This window comes from Cotesia glomerata, linkage group LG5 (genome assembly GCF_020080835.1).
Source record: "Cotesia glomerata isolate CgM1 linkage group LG5, MPM_Cglom_v2.3, whole genome shotgun sequence".
Lineage (NCBI taxonomy): Eukaryota > Metazoa > Arthropoda > Insecta > Hymenoptera > Braconidae > Cotesia > Cotesia glomerata.
The window spans coordinates 17,325,391-17,352,202 of NC_058162.1; the positions used below are offsets into that span (position 1 = coordinate 17,325,391).

Consider the following 26,812-nt stretch of genomic DNA (forward strand, 5'->3'; position numbering starts at 1 on the left):
CAGTAATATTCGCTAGGTAAATGTCTAAAATGTTAAAGTATAATAATTAAGAATTCAGACTTTAATATTTATCATTTCGTACCTAAAAAATGATGTTATGATATGTAAAAAGTATAAAATAAAGTTAGTAAATTTTTAATACAAGCAACGTCAATATTTACAAAGTAAAATGGTAAATTTTAAACGCAACGCTAAAAGTCAAACTGTAATTATTGACTTGCTTAGACTGGTAAAATGTATATTTTAAAAGTATAATTTTTACTGTTTGAAATGTTAAATTCTCCCAGAGTGAGACCCCTTTCTCTTTGATCTAAGTTCTCTTTCTCTTCATAATATGGACTATTTATTGAAATGGCATTTTTTACTGTTTGAAACTGTAATTTTTAAAGATGAAAGAGTCGTTATTTACTATAGTAAAAACTACTAATCACTTATTTTGGATATTAAATTATAAACTGTGGCTTTTATACTTTCTACATTAAGTTCTGTAATATTTACATTTTTGCCACCCCGATGTCCGCTTTACTGTTTGAAATTATAAAAACTAACCGGAATCCGAGTGAATATTACAGTTTAATTTTTTCCGTGTACATACGGCCATCACCGCGAAAACATTCGGAGGGCTTTCTAGAACCTCAAAACGTCAACATCCGTTGAAAACTTGATTTTCGAAAAACGGGGTAAAATCAATAACCTCCCAACTTTTGAAAATTTTCAATATTCTTAGCCGAAAGTTAAAAAAATTTGCGGAGGGGGGAGGGTCCAGCATTAATGCGAGCGAGTGTATATGCAATTTTTCTTGATTAATTTATAACGAACAACAAATTTTAGTTGAGATAAAATGTTATCAATATTAACCAGGGAATCATTTATTAAAATACATTTATTGATATATTTTAAATTTAAACTAATAAACAAATCTTGTGTGACAATAAACAGCCCACCAATCCACGAGGTGTCGTCGTTATAACGCATCTAGTAACCTTGCTGAGTATTGGTAAATGGCACCGTGTAAAAAGGCCTATTACCAAAACCTGGTTTGAGTAGTTAAATTTTTTAACGCCAGGTGGCAAGTACGTCACCGCCATGAGAATAAATAACCTGATTTGAGTAGTACTGCTTTCAACCACGAGGTGGTGTCTTGAAATTTACATTTACCAATAACACTACTTTTGAATGAGACGATAAAATCGCGCGATTTTGTATTGGCTGCACTGATGTTTTAAACATCTAGTGATAATTTTAATTCATCCTGTGAATTAAAATTATCAATATTGATAATTTTAATTCCAAGTTTGAATTAAAATTATCAATATTGATAATTTTAATTTCAAGTTTGAATTAAAATTATCAATATTGATAATTTTTATTCAGACTTCGAATTAAAATTATCAATATTGATAATTTTAATTCGAATTTGGAATTAAAATTATCAATATTGATAATTTTAATTCGAATTTGGAATTAAAATTATCAATATTGATAATTTTAATTCAGACTTCGAATTGAAATTATCAATATTGATAATTTTAATTGCTAACTTACGGATCGACTAAATTATTATGTAATATTTTTTGATAGTTTAAATAAAATTCAATTGATTTCCATAATTTACTATTCTGTTGTTTTGCTTACATAAATTTCTAATGATCAAGTATTTTTTCCGTCATCGCACTAATTATTGTGAAATTTTTAATTTATAAATTTCTGGAGCCCTTATCAATAAAAATTATTAATATAATTGAAAGCATTTGAACTAAAAACATTACTGCAAAAAATAACTGTACAAGTTATTTATAACATAAATCATAATTCTGGTATGTAATTATTTAGATAGAGAATTATTGAATAATAATATTAAAATGCTCCATATACATGTAAACATAATCTCAAAATTCATAACTATCATTATCAACGAAATATCAATTAATCAATTAAAATTTAAATGATAAAAAATTACATGAAAATAGGATATTTTGTCATCCAATAGTGATTTTTTTGAGACTTTAATGATCAAAGTTACTTTTTTTGATACAATATAAAATTGAAACCTAAGTTTAATAAATTTATATCATATTCAATGATGATTAATATTTGTATATAATATTTTTAGGGACTGAATTAATTTTATCAGCTTAGTGAAAATTTAGCTTCAATAAAATCCAGAAAATTTTTCATAGAACATATTTAGTATTAAATAATAAAAATGCGTTTGTTTTCTTATACCATAATTTCTAAGATGACTAAAAATTTTTATCTATACTCAACAACGTAAGCAAAATTTACTATCATATGTATGACATCGGAAAATATGCATACAGCTAAAAATTCCAAATAAAAATTGATTTCTGCCTAACAAACATGTCAAAAAAATTGTAAAAAATAATATCTTAAAAAATGAAAAATGCTCCAAAACCCTATGTTTCTATATGCTGATGGAATTAACATTATCAAAAGTGAAATAAAAATAGATTCCAAAAAAATAATCTCAAATGAAAATTATGTCAAACATAATTTAAAAACAGTAAAAATATTAATTATAATTTAAACCTTAGGTAGAAAATCTTAAGCTTTAAAAAGTAAAACGGCGTTCCATATAAGTAGGTTAATTTTACGATTTTATGGAACATAGAATTTCGTCAGTTTATAGTTGAATACATTAAATAAGCCCAGTTTTAGAATTAAAATTTTTTAACTTTATGCTCTCAATAAAATTTTCAAAGTTTCACTTTGACTTTGAATGAGAAAAACTAAAGTTTAAAAATTTGGTTAAAATATTATGTTAGTAGCAATACTCTTTTTTTTTTTTACAAGGAAAAAAGTAAACTGTAATAAATAATAAGGTAAAAGCCCCAATTATTGACACTATAAGAGAAAAAGTTATGATTTCATTTTTTTTAAGCAATCAAATGTCAATATCGTTGAATTTTATTTGTGGTAATAATGTCTCAATTAATATTTTTACTAATCAATTTTTTTTTAAATGATAATCAGTGATATTTACTAATTAATTTTAAATAATTAAATAGATTATCCTGATACACCAATTATTGACAGGTTAAAAAACTGATTGATCTAATTAATGACATACCTTAGCCCTAATTAATGACATTTATACTGAGCATGTGTCAAATTATCGGCTTATTTTTATTTATCGAAACTTATTATTAAGTAATCAATATTATTAAAGTTTATTAATAATAATTTCCATAAATGATTAACTACTATTGAAAATGTAAAAATTAATTTAAAAATAATTCATTTAATCAGAAGAGTTCAAACTCTTACAGCAAATTTTTTAGGTTAAAGTAAAAAAAAGGCGTCATATAACGCTGTCGACTGGCTGTCAATATGAGATTCAACTTAAAAATTATGAACTAGTTATTGACACCCATTATTAAAATATTGTAAAGGATACAATTAATTTCGATTATTTATTTTGATAAATTTCTCATATATTGTTAATTAAAAAAAAAAAAAGATCATTATAATTAGACGAAGAAATTAATTTAAACTCGGAATTAAAAAAAAATGCTTTTCTAACCAAAGTTGTTAAGAAAATAGACGCTCGTAAACTAGTTCGATGAACTGGTACTGACTTTATTTTTTTTTTAATAATTAATATTTAATATTTTGAACTGACAGTAATTTTTTTCAATTTTTTGATTAATTAGAATTAAATGAAAATTTATATGATAGTTATTCTTATTACAGATAATTAAATATATTTAAAAATAATTGAGGGTGTCAATATTTAGACCCCTGTCAATAATTAGGGCTTTTACTTTAGTCAATTTATAATAAGTAATGATCAAATGAAAAAAATTATCATTTCAAACAGTAAAATCGTGATTTTAATAATCACTTTATAATATTTATCATTTAAATGCTATAGAATTTATTATTTACGTGGCGAAAATACTATTTCAAACAGTAATATTCGCTATGTGAATGTCGAAAATGTTAAAGTATAATAATTAAAAATTTAGACTTTGATATTTATCATTTCGTACTTAAAAAATGATCGCATTATGTGTGAGACTCCTTCTTCTTTTCATTTGTGAAGCTAATGCTCGCCCGAGTCAAAGTTAAAAAACTAATTTCAGCCTCCAAATTCTACTCGAGGGCAGGGAGGCTGAAATCAGTTTTTTAGATCTATACAGTTGGTTAATGAAACATCCGACATTAGAATTTCTCCAACGTTTGTATAGCGTTGCGGTTAGGTTGTGGTCTCGCGTGCGTCAGGTGTAGTGTTCGAATCTCGGTTAGAGCGATAGATGTTATTATAAAATTATTTATAAGGCAAGCGTTAAACTTAATTAAGGTGAATGAATGTAAATATGATGTGAAACTTTACCCCCCTCCCTCCACCTCCTTTAAAAAACTCGGAAAAAAAAAGTAAAAATCAAAATAAAAAAGAATAATTATAAAAGACAACAAAAAATAAAATAAAGAAAAACATTTTTATCAAATGTTTTTTTTATTGCTAATTTTTTTGTTAATTCACATAGCGAATTTTATAAATTATGAGAATTATAAATAATAATCAATAAATAAAAAAATTATTTTTTAATTTTAAATTTTTTCCGCTTTCGGCAGCCATTTAGATTTGAATTCCTTCTCCTTACCCTTCTTTCCTCTCACTTATTTCATATGAACCAATGAGGATCTTCTTCTCGATCGAATTGTAGGATTTGGAGGGTCATTTTCGGGTTCTGTAATACTAATTTCAATCTAAACTTGGTAAAAGCGGACAAAAATACCAAGTTTAGGCTGAAATTAAGGTTTCGCTGTACAGCTTGGGTTAATTTAAAAAACTGATTTCAGCCTCCTTATCCTCGAGTAGAATTTGGAGGCTGAAATTAGATTTTAATTTTGACTCGGGATAACTAAAATCCGATCAGCACATCTGATGCACGCGAGACTATGACCCAACCGCAACACTATACAAACGTTGGAGAAACTTATTTGTTAAGAGTTTCATCAAACACATGTATTACTGGTTATCTTAACTGTGTTAGTGTCTCGTGCCGAGTATACGTTTAAAATATGAAATATATATTTTCGTTTATATTTTTTTAAATTTATTCTAAAGACAATTGAATTTTTAAATGTTTTTTTAACGTTAGCTTATCGAGATTGGGTGTCCGCTCATAAAATCCCAGTAAATAATATCCCAGTAAACAATATCCCAGTAAATATATCACATCAAAAAGATATCCCACGACAAAATATCCCAAAACAAAAATCTCCCATGGCAGAATTATCCCTTTACCAAAAATATCTAAAATCGAATAAACGGTTTAATATCGAATAAACACACTGTTGCGTAAATACCAAATGTTCGCGCCAGAACACTTAGTAAATCTGCACTCTACTGCATCAGTGGTGCTGCAATTGACGCGCACCCTGATAGTCAACTCCCCAAGGCAAATAGACGGTTACCCGCCAACCGGCATAATTACTCTACACGCGGTGGCCAGCTACACGTGCTCAGTATACATAAATTAATTCAGTGCATCATTGTGCAATACAACTCAACAACTTATCCAGAATAATTTTCCATCATCGGAAATTCAGGTACCAACTTCTTGTCTTTTATAATAATTGGTTAATAATAAATGGTGGTTAATAATAATAATTAAAAACGTAACCTCTCGATTGTTGTTATGCCGGTATCTCGGGATCATGCTTTACATACTATATAAATTATTTTACATTTTGGTCCCTCGAGCCGGATCAGGTGTTGAAAATCGCGTAAAATAGTCACAGACTCACAATCAGTATCGTTTTGTGTTCAATTTCTAATACAATAAATAATATTCAGATTCATTAACCATGGGTGACGATAAGGACTCGTCAACAACTCCTCCAGCGGATGCTCCCAAAGAGGAACCTCCAAGTCATTCAGGGACGCCGATCATCCAGATCGGTCATCAGGATCCAAGCTCCCACCTGTGGCTCCTAGTGATAGCGCCATTGGTCACATCAGCGACTCCGACGCCACTGATGCCGAGAATCCCAAGGACTCACTGCTCAACCCGCAAGATCCAAAGAAACGTGGACGCAAGCGCTTAACCAAGGCGTGTGAACTCGATCTCAAGGTCAGTGGACAATTGTCGAGATTGAAGCTCATCTCTGACATTGAGGCGACTGCTTCATTACTCACAGATGCTGAAAGCCTGTCGTCACTCAAGGCTCGCATGGGAATTCTCGTCCAAGAATGGCAACAATTTTCATTGATCCATGATCATCTAGCTTCCAATGCCACTGAAGAGTTCATCAAGCATCCATACATCAAGGACGGCACCTTTGATGTAACATACAGATCGTACATTGGGGCTCGCACAGTCTTAAGCACTCTTATTCATCAACTAGATGTTCCAGTTCAACAAGTTGCACCACGCGTTCCTCATCGTGTGGCCTTGCCTCCACTGAACATCAATCACTTCTCTGGTGATTACGCCAAGTGGCCAGAATTTAGGGACATGTTCACCTCAATTGTCACAGAAGTAGTGGCTCAAATAATCGCCAGCACCCCAATGTGCAATGAAAACTTTGCAAGCGCATGGAGTGCAATTCAGAAGAGGTACGATGTTCCTCGTCTACTCGTCTCAGCACAATTGGACAAATTATTAAATTTACCAACTTTGACCTCGAAGTCGGCCAAGCAGCTCTACTCAATTATCGACCAGACCCATGAAGCGATCAGTGCACTCGTCGCTCAACAAGTCAATCTCTGTGTTGGAGATTGCTATCTGCTAACTCGACTTATCATCTCGAAATTGGATCGGTCAACCCGAGAAGCATGGGAATTGTCACTGGGATTATCAGTGGAGTTCCCATCTCTCTCACAGCTTCGTCAATTCTTGACTGAACGCGCTCGAGCTCAAGAACGGTACGAGGAGAGCACCAACAAGCCTGGCGATCAACAGAGGTCAAGTCACTCCAGCTCAAGATCCACCGCCAAGGCCATCAAGGGCACAGCACACGCCCACATGGCTACTTCAAGCACTCAAGGCTCAACGGTGAGTCCAGCGCCTCAGGTAGAAGGGAAAAGGACTCCAGTGGCTCAATACCCATGTGACCTGTGCAAGGGAGACCATTACGTGGTCAGGTGTGATCAATTCGGCAGGATGACACCACAAGAGCGGATCCAAGTGGTGGATCAATTCAGACTGTGTCCAAACTGCCTTGGACACCACCGAGTCGAAACATGCAAGTCTCGGTTCAGATGTAAAGTCTGTCAAGGCAATCATCATTCGATGATTCACCCAGATGGATCAATCACATCAACTTCAACCACTTCGGCTCAACAACAATAAAATACTGTGCTTCCGCACAACAATCATCAAGCTCCAGGATCAACATACTCGTTCAACACCGTTGCCCAACTTCAAGATCACCGTACTCAAGATTCAACAGATCCAGATCATCATTCATCAGTTCCAGACTCATCAACTGGTTGTGCTCCAGCTCAACATGCTGCAACGTTACTCGCAACGTGCCAGGTCAATGTCGTGACTAAGCTAAGTACTCATCCAATTCGCATATTACTAGATTCCGGTTCTGAAATCTCCTTTATTTCAGATACATTGGCAAAAGTATTACACTTACGCCGCACACGGTCCAATATAACCATTTTAGGGATCGGATCATCAAAGGCTGGCCATACCAAGGGATGTGTGACCATTACCCTAGCTTCACAACATTCAAACCAGTCGCTCACGTTGCAGGTTCACATCCTAGGTGGATTAACGGCTCAATTACCAGCCACTTCCGTAATAGGTGCCGATGTGGCTCACTTCTCGGATCTTACACTCGCCGATCCAGACTTTGCATCTCCAGGCCCAATTGATGTCATCGTTGGAGCCAACTATTATGGTCAAGTCATCACTGGAGAAATCATCAGATGCGAGGCACCTGGACTGCTCGCAAAAAATACAATTTTTGGATGGATCATCCTTGGTCCAGTCCAAGCTAACTCACCACCACCACCTAGGGCTCATCACGCTGTCTCCAATCAATGTGAACAGGGTCTCCAGGATTTATTATCCAGATTCTGGCTTCAAGAGGAGTTCATGTTGGATCATTCACGCTTGTTATCACCCGATGAAGAAGCCTGTGAGGCCCACTTCAAGGATACTCATTCACGAGACAGCTCTGGCAGATACATCGTCAGATTGCCACTGATATCGTCTCCAAATCAACTAGGAGACTTACGTACAGCAGCACGCCGCTGCTTACAGCATCTCATGCATCGTCTCGAGCATGATTCAAGACTCAAGACACTCTACATGCAATTTATGAAGGAGTATCAAGATCTCAATCACATGCAACCTGCAGCTTTACAATCATCAGCAGCTCAGTACTTCCTACCTCATCATGGGGTACTGAAGGAAGACACCAATACAAGCAAGATCCGTGTGGTTTTCAATGGCTCAAAACCAACCAGTTCAGGACTCTCACTCAATGATATCATGCATACTGGGCCGAAATTACAAGTCAACATCTTCGATGTACTTATTACATCAAGAAAACATCGATTCATCTTCATCACCGACGTCACCAAGATGTATCGACAGATACAAGTCTATGAAGATGATCAAGATCTTCAACAAATTCTCTGGTTCGACGAGCAAGGAAACATCATCCCATTTAGGCTCACCACCGTCACATACGGCACGAAATCAGCTCCATACCTTGCCGTTCGAGCCTTACTCCAGCTCGTAGAAGATGAAGGACATCGGTTCCCACTAGCAATCACACCACTCACGAAAGGTCGCTATGTTGATGACATCTCCGGCGGCGCAGACGACTTCGCATCACTTCAAGCAGTTGCTGATGGCACTGAAAGTCTCTACACGGCGGGCGGCTTTCCACTCGCAAAATGGGCAAGCAATCATCGCAGACTACGTCAACTCAATCGTGCGGAAGCGATTACACAATACAAAATCGAGGATCCAGAAGTCAGCACCAAGATTTTGGGGATGTACTGGTCTTCACACAGAGATCAATTTTCATTCAAGCATTTACCATCGTACACCACTCAACCATGCACGAAGCGTGCAATATTATCAGAGATTGCTCAAATCTTTGATCCACTGGGATTCCTATCACCAATCATTATTCAAGCTAAGATGTTCATGCAGGAACTCTGGCTTGTGAAACTCGGCTGGGACACTCAACTGTCAGCTGATCTTCGGCATAAGTGGTTATCATTCAAAAAGCAACTCAACATGATCAACGTCATCAAGATTCCCAGATGGATCCACTCATCCACGACTTCCACTCTAGAAATCCATGGATTCTCCGACGCATCGCAATTGGCGATGACGGCAGTAGTATTCATCAAGGTCCTACCAGCAGATCATTCTCAAGAAGCAAAGGTTACGCTGCTTTGCTCCAAAACCAAGGTGGCACCGTTGAAACAATTAACTTGTTTTGTCGAAAACTATCTAATGCGGATAATTCCCGTAATTGTTTTAAATTATACGATAAAGTTGGGATTAGGAAATTAAATCATAATACTTGGATTTTTTGGGGAACAATTTAGAAGAATTTATTTGTCCCCAAAGGAGGAAAACCCAGCTAGGCTGGGAAAAAACCTCCTTGATGAAATTATACAAGTAAATTGTGTATGTGTAAGTGTGAATGTGTAAAATTACGTTGCAATAACGCAATAGGGGTGAGCTCAGCCGCCTTAGATAGAAAATTATCGATAATTTGAATTAGATAAGTCCCAAGGTGGGAGCTAGTAATATCTAATCACTTTGAACTATCTCAGAGTGAGATCTATTAATGTTCAATTGTCTCAAGGTGAGAGCTAATAATATTCAATTGATAACAGAATGTTAGTCAATTGAGTTTGATGTTTTTCGTGTAGAAATGAGTCAAATGATTTGAAGTTGGAATTTAATTATTTATAAGCTAAATTAAATAAGATCGTAATTAAATGTCAATAATTAATTTAATGTAATTAATTGTTAATATCACGCGTCAATTATGGATTGACTAAAGCCGCGTGGCTGATGCAATCCTTTGTTAACGGTGGCGCGTAATGGCCGCGTGGCGTCACTAAATAAATTTACTTGATTTTATTTATGTTAATTCACTGAACTATTGAACTGATTTAAATGAATTGAGAATTTAAAGTATAATTGAAGCTAATATAATTATTTATATTTAATGAATAATTTAAATGTTTAAATGAATGTGAGATGTAAGTAAGAAATATCAGAATCGATTCGCACAGAGTAGTCGTACTAGTACAAAGGTCCAAGCACAACTGTTGCAGCCGACCACGTGAGCCGGCTTCTCTACCGCTAACCAAGGCGCGCATGAGCGACGGCCATAGCGTGATACGATTATTTCCGAGTTTTAACGATTAAGCCCGAAGGCGCAATTCTTTTTATAAGTATGTGACTAGATCCTTTTCCTAGCGGTTAAACATTACTATTCCACGCTTGGAACTCACAGCTGCTCACATGTTGGCAAAACTCGTCAAGCATTGCCAGACAACTCTTGAATATTCTCAAGTGCCAACATACCTATGGACCGACTCGTCAATCACGCTCACGTGGATATACTCGCATCCGTCTCGCTGGAAAGACTTTGTTAGGAATCGGGTGTCATTTATTCAAGATCTAGTTCCAGATGGCCACTGGAAGTTTGTTCCTGGCACAGACAATCCAGCAGACTGCGCAACTCGAGGCTTGACAACAGTTCAACTCAAGGATCATCGATTATGGTGGTCTGGCCCACCATGGTTACTCAGAGACTCATCGTCCTGGCCAACCAGCCCAATTCACCTCGATGCAGATGATCAACTAGAAGAACGCCCAATCAAGGTATTCTACGTTACAGCTCAGCCCTTAGAATCAACTTGGAAGATCATGGAATGCCCAATTCCGTTGCTGCGTATGCTCAGAGCCACAGCAATATGTTGGAGAGTGTGCGACATGGTCCAGCACAAGCCAAATTCAACATTGGTCCGTCCAATCTCATCCCAAGAAATCAACCTCGCACTTCAATTCTGCATCAAGGAGACTCAGCGAGTTCACTTTCATTCTGAGCTCCAACTACTCGGAAAACAAGCATCATGGCCCAAGGATCACCCGTTTGCACTATTGGTTGCCTTTCAAGACACCGATGGCATCATTCGTGTAGGAGAGAGACTGGAGAATGCTCCAGATTCTGATCAGCAAAAGCACCCTGCAATTTTACCTCGTGACGCTGCTCTGACTCGGCTCATCATCTCTGACGCTCATCAGCGTACCATGCACGGTGGAACTCAAATTACGCTAGCATATATTCGACAGCGATACTGGATCATCGGTGGACGTCAACCTGTACGCTCACACATTCTCAAGTGTCTCGTCTGTGCTCGACATCGAGGTGTTCGAGCTCAACAATTAATGGGACAGTTACCAGCTCAACGTGTCACTCCATCTCCACCTTTCTCACATACAGGAGTTGATTACGCTGGTCCAGTATCAATCAAATCTTGGAAAGGAAGAGGATCAAAGGTGTACAAAGGCTGGATCTGTGTGTTTGTTTGCTTAACTACTTCAGCAGTCCACCTGGATCTAGTCAGTGACTATTCATCATCAGGATTCATTGCAGCTCTCAGACGCTTCATCCACCGTCGAGGTGTCTGTATATCACTCTACAGCGACTGTGGGACAACCTTTCAAGGCGCATACTCGGAAATCAAACGACTCTTCGTCCAAAAAACTCAGGAATCAAGAGATCTACTCGATTGGGCCACAGTACACCAGATTACATGGCAGTTCAATCCACCAGCAGCCCCTCACATGGTTGGAAAGTGGGAGGCAGCTGTGAAATCAATGAAACATCACCTAACTCGAACCATTGGAGAATCATCATTCACGTTTGAGGAATTTACGACTCTTTTGACGCAAGTGGAGGCGATTCTCAACTCACGACCCATGGAGGCCCTATCAGATGACCCTCAGGATCTATCATCACTCACTCCAGGTCATTTTCTTATCGGGAGACCACTCAACGCCATCCTTGAACCCTCACTCATGGACACGGATGTCTCAAGGCTATCCAGATGGCAGTTCATTCAACAACGTGTTCAACAGTTTTGGAGACACTGGTCCAACAGCTATATCCAACGTCAGTTGGCTCGTACCAAGTGGCACCAGGCTCGCCACGACATTCAACTCGGCTCACTAGTTCTGCACACGGATGAACGAACTCCTCCAACACATTGGCCATTAGCCAAAGTAATTGCCCTGCACCCTGGAAAGGACAACCTGACTCGAGTGGTAACCATTCAAACAGTAAATGCCACTCTCACTCGACCAATCTCCAAGCTTGCACTCCTGCCACTTGCTCCAGAGCCAGATGCCTAGGACATCTCAAATCATCTTACCGTTCAAATGGATCACTCCAGGACTGAATCAGCGACCCTGTTCCTGATGGCGGGCGGAATGTTGCGTAAATACCAAATGTTCGCGCCAGAACACTTGGTAAATCCGCACTCTACTGCATCAGTGGTGCTGCGATTGACGCGCACCCTGATAGTCAACTCCCCAAGGCAAATAGACGGTTACCCGCCAACCGGCATAATTACTCTACACGCGGTGGCCAGCTACACGTGCTCAGTATACATAAATTAATTCAGTGCATCATTGTGCAATACAACTCAACAACTTATCCAGGATAATTTTCCATCATCGGAAATTCAGGTGCCAACTTCTTGTCTTTTATAATAATTGGTTAATAATAAATGTTGGTTAATAATAATAATTAAAAACGTAACCTCTCGATTGTTGTTATGCCGGTATCTCGGGATCATGCTTTACATACTATATAAATTATTTTACATTTTGAATCAGCATTCACAAGAGATTAAATAATATTCAGTCTTAATAATATACTACCTGCATGACTCATTAATTAAAATTGTCTTCAGTTCAAGTCGTTGTCATACCTGGATGAGGTGATGTCACTGATCACCAGGTATGCAAATAATTTTATAATCTCTTGCTTTTATTCAAGCCTCTCTTTTGACTGCTGATTTCAGTTCGCGTTCTGACTCTCCTCCGTGCTCTTCACTCGTATCATCGCTCGTACTAACTATTGTCGCGTCATTAATAATTTTTATTGTGATAAAATAATAGATCAACGAATTCATGCAATTAATTAAATCTGAGCTCGTATTCAAATCTTGGTAAAATTGATTAACTCAACGCTCTTATTAAAACCTTAAATTGATATTTGTGTATGGTGCCAACATATTGATAACTCGTCTTTATGATTATAATTACAGTAATTTCAAATACTTAATTTAATAATAATTCTCGTATTACTTAATTAAATAGTTCAAATAAATTAAGAAGTTAAATTTATGATAGTTATTAAGAGTCAAGTGTTCACTAATTTTAAACTGTGATATTTTATATAATAAACGAGAAAACCACGAATAAGTGTTTATAATTTCTTTTCAACACCCAGATCCGGTATAAATAAGTATTTAATGTTAAGTTATTTTACACACACACAACAACCATGATAAAATAGCGCAACACGGTTACAAGCTTGTGTGTTGGTCTAATATCGAATAAACACACACAACAACCATGATAAAAGGGCGCAACATGGTTACAAGCTTATGTGTTGGTCTATAAAAACAAATATTTGATGTAGTAATATGTAAATTGTTTATAATAATAAATAATCTACATGAAATATTAAGTTACTTCAGTAATCTTATGTGCCCTGGCGGTTTCGGCGACACGGTGAAAGCACGGTCGATTGACGGTTGTTTCACGGTCGTTTCACCGTATAAAGTTCGTTCTTACCGAACGGTTTGTCAGTCAGCATTGGATACCGTTGTGAACGATGTCTACTATAAATTTATCGAATATATGCGGTGCATATACAACTGAATCTACGACGTTATGACCGACACTGTACGCTCAATATACTGTTGAAATACGATAATTTTACGCTACTGTCACGGACAATAAAATAAAAAAAAATATTTCGGACAATCTAGACCAGGGCTCGAACCCAACTCATCTAGTTGCGCGCCCGAGACTTTTCCAGTTCGGTTATCTGAGACACTGTTCGAAACGATTAAATCAGTCACCTCATAAAGTGTCAAAACCAAGTCATTTTTTCTCATTGTACAGATAAAAATAGCTTAAATAAATTTATATTTTTTCCATGACTTCAAAATAATAATCGTAATAAATGATTCAAATTTTTGATGATTACGAAAATCTTGATTTCGAAATTACGGTGAAATTATTAACTGTATAAAAAAAGATCTGAAAAAGAAATTGTTAAAAATTTAATTGTTAAAAAAAAATATCTCATAATAATTTTTCTTGATAACAAACAATTTTTCCGTAATTTTGAAATTAAAGTTTTCGTCTCTAAAAAAAAAAAAAAAAAACTCAAATCTTTAATAATGGATTCGAATTTTGGAATTACGGTGAAAATATTAGACATGCAGAAAATATTTAAAGTTAAGTTGAAAATAAATTATAATTCATTAATTAATTAATTGTTGAATAAAATATCTCCCGATTAAAAAAAAAAAAAAAAAAAACAATATTATTATATTTTTCATAAACAAAAATTATTATGGTTTTTCATTTAAGACTATGAAAAAAATACAACACTTGTTCCTGACTTACCGACATTATACGCTCGTTTCACAGTCGTTTCACTTACAGACTACTGTGCATCCACCACCGAGTTACGGTTTTTTGACAATTTATATGTTTTCGAATGACTGTTAAATGACAGACGATCGATCGATGATCTACGATTTTTACTCAGATAAAAAATCGAAGTCAACTAAAAATTTGGTTTTTCGAAGAGTGAAGTATGATAACTATATAGAATAAAAATCATAAAGTAACAGTGAAAAACTTTCACAATGATACTCGTCGTTCACTGTCAAACGATGGCCGTTCGATAGTCAAGTGACGGTCATTCGACGATCATTTATCGACACTGTGAATTCACGGTACATTCACCGTCGTTTCACGATCATTTTATCGTGACCACGAATCCGCCAGGGTGATATTGAGATGTTTGGGATATTTGTGTTGTGGGATATTTTATCAAGGGAAATTTATGTGTGGGGGATATATTTGTCTTGGGATTATTTTGTTTGGGATATTTTTGTGTGGGTTATTTTTGCTTGGGTTATATTTTATGGGATTTTTTGACCTAGAACCTCGAAATTGTACTATACACTCAAAGAAACATGAAAATATTCGAGGCTTTAGGCAATATTTTTAAACTGACGCTTTTATCAGTAAAAAAATCTTTTTTATCATCTTCCACAATTTTTAAGCGGTGAAATGACTGTCTATAATTTAATGTTTTACTATGTTGTTGTTTCAGAACACATCAATTATCATAATTACAGCTGAAGATTATGATGATCCAGATACAAATAATACTAAAGTAATTTATAAAATCCTTAATAATTCTTTGATAAATGCTGATTATCATTACGTAGAATCTTGTAAAAATCCCTTTAAATTAATTATGGAGAATTTCAAAGAAGCGCGAATATTAACAGACCGAAATTTGAACAGATGCTACGGAACCTGGGCAGTTACGATTTACGTAAGTTTTGTTTTTAGATATATTAATTTCTAGAGCTTGCGTCACTGTAAATATTAACGAATAGCTGTGAGAATCAATGATTTTCAAGAAATCGGGAAATTATGGGTTTCACTTCAGTTTTCGAAAACTGAGTTCTCATGGGATTTCTGCGTTTTGAGGTCTTAGAAAGTCATTCTGACTAATTTCATAAGGATTTTACTATTCCTCGCTGCATGCGCGTATGTGTATATGTGAGTGTGTATGTGTGTTTTCATTAATTCTACAATATCAACCATCAATATATTCTATTGAAGTTGATTTTAGTTCTTAAATTGAGAAATGTTTTCCGTATGAACTTTATTACATGACGTAAGTTAACGAGCTGTGAACTAAAAAAAACAGATAATTAATTAATAGAAACATCAATTAATTTACTAGTTTTTAATTTATTTAGTTCAATAACTATTAAAAATATCAGAAGAATTCAATCGGAAAAAAATTACTGAATAGTAATTTAACTACAAAAACGAATGTGATTGTTTAATTTCAAACTAAATGATACTTATTGATTTTTCAGGCTCAAGATCTCGGAACGAATCCAGGTCCTTTAAATGATACGAAAACCTACTATTTACAAGTAACTGACTACAACTATAACATTCCGGTTATCAAATTTCCAATCGCTGGAAAAAAAATTGCATTGAGTGAGGTAAGTCATTAATAGGTATGTCTAGCAGCTAAGAATAGATAGAAATGTTATTGATTGCTTCAGGTGGCTAATTGTGTAAGAGGCTTATTTCATTTTACTATACGAAACCAATAGTCTCCATAAAAGATCAAATGGGCCCACACGACTCCGGTTCGGTCTAGTACTGTATAGCTCTGGGGCAAGCTAGCAAACCGGGTTTGGCCCAGTTGAAACGAAAAATTGTTTATACTTGATCGCTCTTATTATTTATAAAGGGCGCCACTCAAATTTTTTTCTCAGTTTCTAGAACCGGGCTCGAGCAAGAAAGAAATCAACTGGATCGAGAGAGAATGCCAGAGAAATTACAAAATTATTTACAGAGAAAATCGTTTTCCAACATGTTTTACTTAACCAACCCATTACAATAATAATCTCTCTTATACAATAATTGACTTATCGCTAGACCTTATTTCCGACTGTTCCCGGACTATTCAAAGAACTATTCCGGACGATACCCTCTTAATGTGCGTTTATATCGCGGTTTATAACTTAATCTCTATTGCACCCCAACGTGAGTGACTATGCAAAGGTTTTTAAGTGACTGCCTAGAAAACAGAGGAGGATACCATGAATCCCTAGGCAGCACTTACTCACTCGCACTCACACTATTTTATATTTCCAAACGTAACATACTAATTTTTCCAATCTTGTAAACTAATTAATATATCCTAAACCCTAATTTACTGCCGTGGTCTTAATAATACAACAATAAATATTTAATACAAGAGGTCATTATATCTTGAATTAATTGATAAAAAATATGACGAAAAAAATTTTAATAATCGACCGACATAATATTAGTTGCTTCCGGGATTTTATAAATTAATTTAACTTACTTTACTATGAATAGTTTGTTAAATTGATTCTGATGATGAAGTAAATTTAATTTTGTTCAAATTATTTTGATTTAATTTATTAAATTTAGTTTGTAAACTGAGAGTTTTATCTTCGACCTTGAGATTCTTCACTCTAAGTTTTGGCGCGTAACAAGATGTCCGACTCTCTCAAGGTCGTGAACTTTTGTGATAATTATCATTATAATTTTTACACTTTAATTAATTTCTGAATTCAAGTTAATTTTGTCTTGAACAATTTAATTAAACAATTTACTAAAATATTTACTGTATTTATTCTTACGATGGCTTAAGCTAATTTATTCAATACTTAATTATCCGAGACCAATTTTATCAATGGCTTTGAATTAATAATCTAAAATTATTCATAGTATTATTAATTAGCGATTTAGTCTTAATCTAGTGATTGTGACCAAGTACGAAATGGCGACGACCTTAAGCCAACTTGGTCTTTAGCTGACCGCTCGTAACCCGAGAAAATTAATAAGACCTGACCTTGCTACCTAGACTCCTGTTGTTGATTGGTCCCTCGGAGGTCTATTTCTCTCGTCTCAGTTACTGCTGGAAAACTCGTGCACGGAAAAAACCTTCGTTTGCCCTCTCGTATAGCTCCTCTCATAATTTTTACTCGACTCACGTTCTTATTAAATTTTAAAAGATCTGTTACCCTAAATTAGCAGTGAAACATCAGTTCTCTGCTGCTTTACTGGTCCCTTTCTGGGATTTTTTCCATTAACCCTTGACGGCCACATGGGGTGACTATTTACCCCAGGTTTGAAAAAAGTGGAATGAAAGGTCTTAAACATTTCAAATAAATATAAAAAACGGCATCTACCGGTAACAGACTTATGTGAGATATGACTTCACTATATAGTAAGCCAAAGAAATGCATAAAGGCTTTCGAGCATTCGTTTTCTCGACCTGGAGTAACTAGTTACCCCAGTGTGGCCGTAACCGTAGTCCAGTAAAAATATTTTTAATTTCCCGCTAAGAAAATAGAAAATTTTTAAAAATCGGGAAGTTATTGGCTTTACCCTGTTTTTAACTTCCCGCTCAGAAAATTGAAAATTTTCAAAAATCGAGAAGTTATTAGTTTTACCCCGTATTGCGAAAATCGAGTTTTCATCAGATCTCGAGTTTCAAGGTTACAGAAAGCTTCCCTAACTTTTCCCGCGATGGAGTCCGTGCGGCTGTATGCGCATGTGTGTGTGTGTGTGTGTGTGTGTGTGTGTGTGTGTGTGTGCGTGCGTGCGTGTATGTAAACCTCATAACTCTTGAACGGCTCGGATGATCGGATTGAAATAGGTGACGATCTAAAAAGTATCATTGCTATTAAATTTCGTGAAAATTTGAATCGATTCGTTTCGTTAGATTTTGAGAAATTTCAAAAACAAAATTAAAAAAAAATCGTTTTGTTGGAATAACTTCTAAACCGCTCCACCGATCAATTCCACAAACTATTCCGATCATAAGTTTGAAAAACCACGTCGATTGCCGTCAGTCCCGTCAAAATCGGTTGATTCGTTCAAGAGTTATCGAAAACGATAAATTTCGAAAAAAGTGTTTTTATCACATAACTTCGACATTTCTTTTTGAATTGTTTTTGATGAAATAAAATAATTGTCAAAGCCCAAAAAATCACGTCGATCGCACATCAGAGTGTGGTGACGGTTCAATTTGCGTAGATGTGTGTTGAAAGAGCCATGGCTCGTCAGCAGCTGGATCAAGAAGAAGTCCATCTCCCCGTAATTTTGGGTGAGCCAGGTTCTGATGTACGGGATGAGGCAAGCAGTCCATCTATCCTTGTCGCAGGTCTTCCTATTCTTCCAGTGTTTCTGCTTTTACTTTTGCTCTGGCTGCTTTCGTGTTGTTGCCACTAGTCTTTACTAGGTCATAAAGTTTCATCCTTTTGAATGCTAGTAGGTTGATAGGCGCAGCCCCTACTATAACAAGTACAGCAGCTCCGGAAACAGTGCAATAGGCGCAATTCACTCTGAGACCTCCTCGCCATTGTACTGCTGCTATTTTCCGCTGATAAGTCTTCTGCCGTAAAACATCCGCCCACACTTCTGCTCTTGACAAGAACTCTTCTCTTTTTGGTTTGTGGGCTCACTGTGTTTGTCAAGATTCTCAATAGCCTGGAAACTGTCGTGCTGGCTTTCATGCATGATTTTTCAAGATGTTTGCAAATGAACAGCTTCTCGTCAATCATCACACTCAGGTAATGCAGTGCTTTTGTTGAAATCAATGTAGTCCCGCGAATATCCACCTGGAAAGGTTTTGAAAATCATTTCTGGCGTCTCAGTACAACTATCTCCGTTTTGTGTTTAGTCAGTTTTAGCTGATTTTGTTCAAGCCAGTTTCTTACAGCTTTCTTAGTCGACCGTACTAAAAGATCTGCCTCCTCTCCGCTGTCTGCCACTACTGTGGCCGCAATATCATTAACGAAGCCCGTTAGCTGTACGTGTTTCGGGAGGAGGATCTTCGGCAGCTTGTCATAATTTGCGATCCATAGGTTGGAGCCCATAACTGAACTCTGTAGTACGCCTGCTGTCATTGGATACTCTTGTGTACCGTCTGGGACTTTTAGGATAAGCGTTCTTGTGTCGAAATAGTCGTCGACTATGGCAAGTTCTTCTTTTTAATTTCCCGCTAAGAAAATTGAAAATTTTCAAAAGTTGGGAAGTTATTGATTTTACCCCATTTTTCGAAAATCGAGTTTTTAACGGATGTTGACGTTTTGAGGTCCTAGGAAGCTTCTCCGAATGTTTCCGCGATGATGTCCGTACATATGTGTGTGTGTGTGTGTGTGTGTGTGTGTGTGTGTGTGTGTGTGTGTGTGTGTGTTGATCGCGGTTGGCACCATTCGAAAGGGCTTGACCGAACTTAGATTTTGACTATAATTTTGGCCGATTCAAACTATTCGATTTTGAGAAATCTCAAAGAAATTGAAAAAAAAAATTTTTTTTAAATGTGGTTTTTTTGGAATAACTTTTAAACGGCTTTACCGATCGATCTCAAAAAGTAATCAGCTTTTAACATCAAAAAACCACGTCGATTGCCGTCAGCCCTGCCGAAATCGGTAAATTCGTTCGTGAGTTATTGTTAACGAAAAAAATCGAAAAAATCGTTTTTTAGGAATTACTTCGAAATTCCTTGTTTGATCAATTTAAACTTAAAGGTTCTTCATGAGGCTTTAAAAACTGCGTTGAATGTCACTAAACACGTGAAAATCGGTTCATTCATTCAAAAGTTATTGCGGTTTAAAAATTAAAAAAATTAGAAAAACAGTAGACCCTGAAGGCCATCCGTGCAACTTTAGAGCGGCAAGTTACAGAGATGGCCTTTAGGGTCAACCATTTCCCGAATTTTTGATCTTGAACCGGTGCTCCAGTGGATCCAGGATGTCCTCCCATTTTGCGCTGTTAAAGGCGTTCTTTATATCTAGCGTAATGAGAATGCAAACATAGCTCGATTTGATCCTCCTTGATCGGACCAATCGTAAATTGTCCTTTCCAGAAATCCCGTTGACTTTCGGCGAAGTCGTCAACGCAGTCGATTTCGTTTCGAAGCCTTGTTTGTATTAGCTTTTCAAGCAGTTTTCCGGCTATGTCCAGCATGCAAAGTGATTTGAACGAGGAAGGTGCTTGAAGACTCCCCTTCTCTTTATCCAGTAGGACCAGTCTTGGCTACTTTCAGATGGTAGCAAATGCGCCAGTTGTACGGCATGCATTGTATGCTATCAGCAGTAGATGCGGGGATTTCTGGGCTACAATCTTGATAACCGACGTTGGGATACCGTCGGCGTCAGGTGATTTTCCGAGTTTGTAGGGTTCCAGCCGCATTTTGTAGCTCTTTGGGTGTTTGGAAAACAGCTCCGCTACAATACTGTTTATGATGGCCGGATTTTTTGGCACTTCTGGTAAGGCGTTATCAAGGATTCTGTCGATTACTTGGTAGGTTTTGCCCGAAATATTCTGGTCAAGGTCGTGGTAGATTTCTTATCAAAGTGTTCTTTCAACACTTGGGTTGTCTTGATGGTACGATTCAGCTCTTTTTTGGCCTTTTTGCACTCGTTTAACTACGAAACGATCGAGGGTGCATTTTGCAGCTTTCTGTGCTCAGCGTAGAAGTTCAAGAAATCTCTTTCGAAGTGCCGCGATTTCTGAAGTTCACCAATATACCAGCCTGTACATGTCCCGGTTTTTCATGCAGCATGGGAGCGTCACAAGAAGTGGTAATGGCTTTCATCGTTTTCAACACCGTTGTTTACGACTTGCGGCTAGTATTGGAAGTCGGATGGAGTTTGAGAGTTAACCAGCTTCATCATCTTCATCATTTTCTTGATCTTTTTCTTCAAATACCATGACTAATTGCTTTAAATTCCACTATAACATTCCCCAGAAAACATTGAGCTACAGTAAAAAAACATACAAAGACACGATTAAAATTAATGGGAATAACAGATGTAGAATAAAATAAAGATTTATTTCTTTTCAAGTAGGGGCTTCTCTGAGGTTTTGCCACGAACCTTGCTGAACCTCACAGTGGGGTCATATTAAAACCATCATTTTAGGGATCAGTTGTCGGTGGGATCAATTGAGGCTTGGATCAAATTACAGGTATTAGTTGTGTTGGTATTAAATTCCGGGGGTCAGCTAACGGCACACCGTTATGTTGTTCTGCTTCTGTAATGATCTTGGAGTAACCGGTGCCTTGTATTGTGAGGACATTCAGGAAAACGTTTGTGTGGACGACACTGTCCTGATTGGTGTTTTCTTTAGGACATCCATGTAACCCTTTAAAGCTTAACCGTATGATGTTTCGATGGACCTAGCTAGTATTCTGATTTCGCCGTGGACATTTGACCTGTCCGTGATATAATTAAGCAACTCGTTAATTTTTATGCCGAGTTACTTCATCGGTGCTTGGCAACGAGTACCGTTAGGCATGGAGTCAATTCTTTCTCAGCTGGTAGAGAAAGAAACAATTTGGCAACCAGTTCCTGAAGAGACATTGCTCGTCATCTGCTCTGCGTCCGTTTGGACCTCTTCTTTGATTGTTTTTGAGAAAATATTTCGCACATTGATCCCACGGGAACCTAGGAATATATTTTGTCCACTCCAAAAGTGCCCCAGTTGCTGGAGCAAGGCAACTTAATGCAATGAGGTGGTGTCTGGTGCCCCAAGGTTTCTTTCTTTTTAACTTCTCGTGTGGGTGTGAGTGTGTGCGTGTGTGTATGTGTGGGCGTGTGTGTATGTCTGGGTGTGTGTGTGTGTGCGTGTGTGTATGTGTGGGCGTGTGTGTATGTGTGGGTGTGTGTGTGTGAGTGTGTGTGTGTGTGTGTGCGTGTTTTTTTTTTTTTTTTTTTTTTTTATAGAGGAGGTCAAATACATTTACGTATACCAGGACGAGATGTTTGTCCTGGGTATGTCGGACTCAGAAGTCAATATTATTGACAAAAATACCGACTAAACATCCTCCTCTCTCTTTCCCCATAGATGTTACGGGGAAGACTGGATCGGGACCACGTTAGCATTACTTCAATCCAGTCCGTGTTGCGTCTCACGACGGTTGCTCCTAGTTACTAGTCTCTTTCTGCGATTTTTTTCCTTTACAAGACGCTGCGCATAGGCTGCGACAGCTGACCAGTTATCTTATTTTTTGATCATGCAGGTTACTAAGCTCTCAGGGGAGAGCGTGGTGCCAATAGTTTCATCAGTACTGCTTTTGTAGTCCTTTTACCGGTCACACTCAAAGAACGTGTGCTCGACGTTGTCAATTTTGTCTGGGCAGTATTTGCACGTGGGTGTGCTGTGCAGTCCCATCTTAAAAAGATAGGCATTGAACTACCCATGTCCCGTCAATAGATGAGTCAAGAAAAAGTCCGTTTCTCCGTATTTTCGAGAAAGCCAGACGTTGACGTTTGGGATCAGGCGTGCCGTCCATCTGCCCGTATCTCCCGATGTCCATCGGTCCTGCCACTCTTGTTGCGTTTCCGCCTTTATCCTCGTTCTTGCGTCCTTCATGTTTTCGTCACTGTTTTCAGCGTCATAGAGTTTCGCTCTCTCAAACGCGAATAGGTCGATGGGTGCAGCTCCCGCAATGACCAATATAGCCGCCTCGGAAACCGTTCGATAGGCACAGGAAACCCTGAGAGCGCCTCGCCGCTGCACTGCCGCTATTTTTCGTCGGTATTTTTCGTCATGATTCTTGCTAGGCTAGACACCGGCTTGCTGGCTTTCTTCATGAACTGTCAAGTTGTTCGCGGAAAGATAGTTTCTCGTCTATCATTACCCCTAGATAGCGCAGGGCCCTTATTGACGTCAGTGTTGTTCCTTCCATGTCTACAGCGAATGGTTTTGGGAACCATTTTTAATGTGTCAGAACAACCATCTCCGTTTTTATGCTTGGCGAGTTTCAGGTGGTGTTTATCAAGCCAAGTCTCGACGACGTCAATGCTTTCCCGGACCAGTAATTCGGCCTCTTCTACGCTGTCTACTATTATCGTGGCCGCAACGTCGTCTGTAAAGCCCGTTAGCTCTACTTGCTTTGGTGACGAGATTTCAAGAAGCTTGTCGTAGTCCACGTTCCATAGATCAGGCCCCATTATTGAGCCTTGCGGTACGCCAGCCGTTATGGCGTATTCTTGTGGGCCTTCCGTAGTTTCCACTATTAGCTTTCTTTCGTACAGGTAGTTGTCGACTAGTGCCAGATTCTCTGGGTCCGCGTCAAAACTTGTGCTCGAGAGCATCTAAAATGTCTCTCCAATTTGCACTGTTAAATGCGTTTTTAGACATACTTCACGAGCTTTGAGGCTACCAGACCATGCTTGTGTTGCTGTCTTTATAACTTTCTCGATCGCGAGGCAAAACTTCCAGCACGGTCGATGTCGTTGCGAAGTCTCCCTTGTATGAGCTTCTCGAGCAGTTTTCCAGCAATGTATAGCATGCAGAGCGGTCTAAACGACGAAGGTGTTACGGGGGTTCCTTTTCCTTTGTCTAAGAGAACCAATCTCTGCCGCTTCCAGACCGCGGGAAACGTGCCAGTTGCCAAGCATGCGTTGTAGGTGTTCAGGAGTATGTCTGGGTATTCCAGGGCTACAATCTTGATCACCGCTGCCGGGATACCATCAGGTCCAGGTGCCTTTCCTGTTTTGAGTGACTTGGCCGCGTCTTGTAGTTCCTTAGTTGTGAAGGGTGTTCCTACGCTGTTTTTAGCGTAGTGTTTCTTCTCTCACGGTGGGTGTTTGGGGAAAAGCTCCGCTATGTTATGTCCAAAGGCGTTTAAGTGGTAGCGTAAACGGTGGAGGTTTGGACTAACGATTTAAAGAATACGCAACGGAGGTTTTAATTCCGTTGTTTAATTATTTATGTGGGACGTTTTCGACGGACGAATTTACCACGCCTTCGTTTGAGACTGAGCACGGATTTTTATTGAGTATAGATGTACTTACTACTTGCAGGATTATTACTGATTACCGGATCCGTGATCCCGGGGCTGCTGTTAGCGCCTTTTCCTTGAATGGGCCCTCCAGTTGGTCCTTGCAGCGGATGGATGTGGATGGATTTGGGCTGCTTATTTTAAGGGCTTCTTATTTTTATGAAATGAATTTATTTAAAACAGATTTCACTTCTTTTTAAGATTTATTTTAATAAACACCAAAACTTTTACACTTTCACAAATTTTATTTAATCGAAATTATTATAATGAATCTTATTTGAATTTGAGCTAACGTCCTCCAGTCCCCCGTAGGGTAAAGTGCGCAAATTTAGCTTTAAAAGATCTTAAGTTACTTATTGACCGAACTCTCGCCTAAGTGCAGGGCAAATTAGAACTTTGAGAATCTGGTTCTCTAGATTTTCTTATTGATCAAAATCTCGCCTAAGTGCAGGGCAAATTAAGACTTTGAGATTTTGACTCTCTAAATTTTATATACTGATCGAGCTCTCGCCTAAGTGCAGGGCAAATTAGAACTTTGAGAATCCCGACTCGTGGACAATATTAACAACTAATACGTGGCCTGCCAGTTAAACCGCGTCCAAACTTCCTTTAAGTGCGGAGCAAATTAAAGCGTAGGACTCTACAAGGCACGGGCCCGTCAGTTAAACGCGGAAGTCGAATTAACCAACTAAGACCAGGCGTTAGCTGTTGGTCGCCTTTTTAAATACTCGCGGTGCTGAGGTTGCAGAAGTCCCCGCTAGTTAACCAGCAGTCGCGTAGCTTCTATTTTATTGTGGCTTTCACGCATGGAGAAGTCTTCCATCTGCGCGGGTGATTTAAATTTAAAGAAAGAAAAAAAATGAGGGTGGACATAACATTCCCCCGGAAAAGCGAGAAGCTAGTATATAGCTTATCGGTTTTCCTATGGCCACCTTCCCCATAAGCGAGAGCCACTTACAAATTTTATTTTGTTTAACTTAATATATCTTAACATAATAAAAATAGTAACAGGAGGAGTCATCTGACGCCAATATTTAAATTTAAATTTATTATTTTAATCTCGCGCTGTGCTGTATGCTTACTGATGGCTAATTTTTCTCGCCTCTCGATTTCGTGAAGCCGTATCGAATGTCAGTATTGTCTCAGTTGTGAGCTAAGGAAGAAGAATGTACACCATCCAGCGTAATTTTGAAGGCTATGGAACTTGGTTCCAGATGGTTCTTGCCATTTATGGAGAGAAGGTAAGTGGATTTATGAATATAATAAATGTATATACATATATATATATATATATATATATATATATAGATATATATATATATATATATATATATATATGCATATATATATATATATATATATATATATACAAACAAACAGAAAAAAAATTTTTTTTTGAAAGGAAAAAGAATATTCATAAAAAGGCATATGCAAATAACAGAATTTTTATATTTCAGGACTTAAGGAAAGGTATCCGCCTGTTGGGCTTCTTGGCGCGCCCGATCAACCCTCACGAAGGGTTGCTCGTGGCGGCCAGGATGGAAATTTTGTTTGGGGACCTTCCTCCGGAGGTCCTGGGGGCCGTGACCTATTTCTGTTTGCAGGGCCCGGAGATTGTAGAGGACCCTTGGGCCTTGGAGGAGGTAATTTCTCCAAACAGCGGGGACCTGGAGCAGTTGAGGATCGCTCTCATGGAGGCGATCCTTAACGGTTTGGTCACCATGGCGTAAGGTAAGTCACACTAGTGAGGCGTTTCCTTTTTGTTTCTGGAATGATTTCTTTGGAAGCATTCCGATTGTTTCATTTCTTATTAAGAGATTATTTTATCTTAAAAATTTTTTTTTTTTTTGTTACAGGCTAGACGTATCGGATGTCATCGGACGGCTGGGTGCCGTAAATATAATTATACAAAAAAAATTTTGTTTTTCTTTTCCTCTCTTTTTTTTCTATAAAAAATTTTCTTAAAAAAAATAAAAAAATTTTTCCCCCTTACAAATTTTTTTTTCTTCTTTTTTTTTTTTTTTTTTTGAAAAAATCCTTATGCCCTCTCTCCTGTCTGATAAGTAGTCTTATTTAGAAATAAGATAGCAAGTTAAGTAGGAATAAGAACAAAAATTAGTTTAATTAATAAGAGAAAAATAAAATTTTAAATAGTATGTAAGAT

The 26,812-nt window shown here is 37.4% G+C and overlaps 2 protein-coding genes across 2 annotated transcripts in view; both read left to right on the top strand.

Annotated features, from left to right (window-relative positions):
* The first annotated feature begins 4,926 nt into the window (after positions 1–4,926).
* On the top strand, positions 4,927–12,383 carry LOC123266077. The gene is made up of 4 exons (XM_044730111.1): positions 4,927–5,002; positions 5,854–7,236; positions 7,357–9,439; positions 10,457–12,383. The coding sequence occupies exons 1-4, from the start codon at positions 4,927–4,929 to the stop codon at positions 12,381–12,383; spliced, it is 5,469 nt and encodes a 1,822-aa protein (XP_044586046.1).
* Positions 12,384–15,402: 3,019 nt separating this feature from the next.
* Positions 15,403–26,812, top strand: part of LOC123266357 (protocadherin Fat 4-like) — a 261,115-nt gene continuing 249,705 nt past the window's right edge. Inside the window, exons 1-2 of the mRNA XM_044730596.1 lie at positions 15,403–15,624; positions 16,181–16,312. Coding sequence (XP_044586531.1) covers positions 15,544–15,624; positions 16,181–16,312 — 213 coding nt within the window. The 5' untranslated portion in view covers positions 15,403–15,543. The remainder of the gene's footprint in view (positions 15,625–16,180; positions 16,313–26,812) is intronic.

Excerpts from the sequence above, each read along its gene's own strand:
- LOC123266077 (XM_044730111.1), top strand. The coding sequence starts at position 4,927 with ATGACCCAACCGCAACACTATACAAACGTTGGAGAAACTTATTTGTTA. Across the intron at positions 5,003-5,853 it reads ATCAAACACATGTATTACTG|GACTCGTCAACAACTCCTCC; the intron begins GTTATCTTAACT and ends GGTGACGATAAG. Across the intron at positions 7,237-7,356 it reads ATGCAAGTCTCGGTTCAGAT|CTCCAGGATCAACATACTCG; the intron begins GTAAAGTCTGTC and ends ACAATCATCAAG.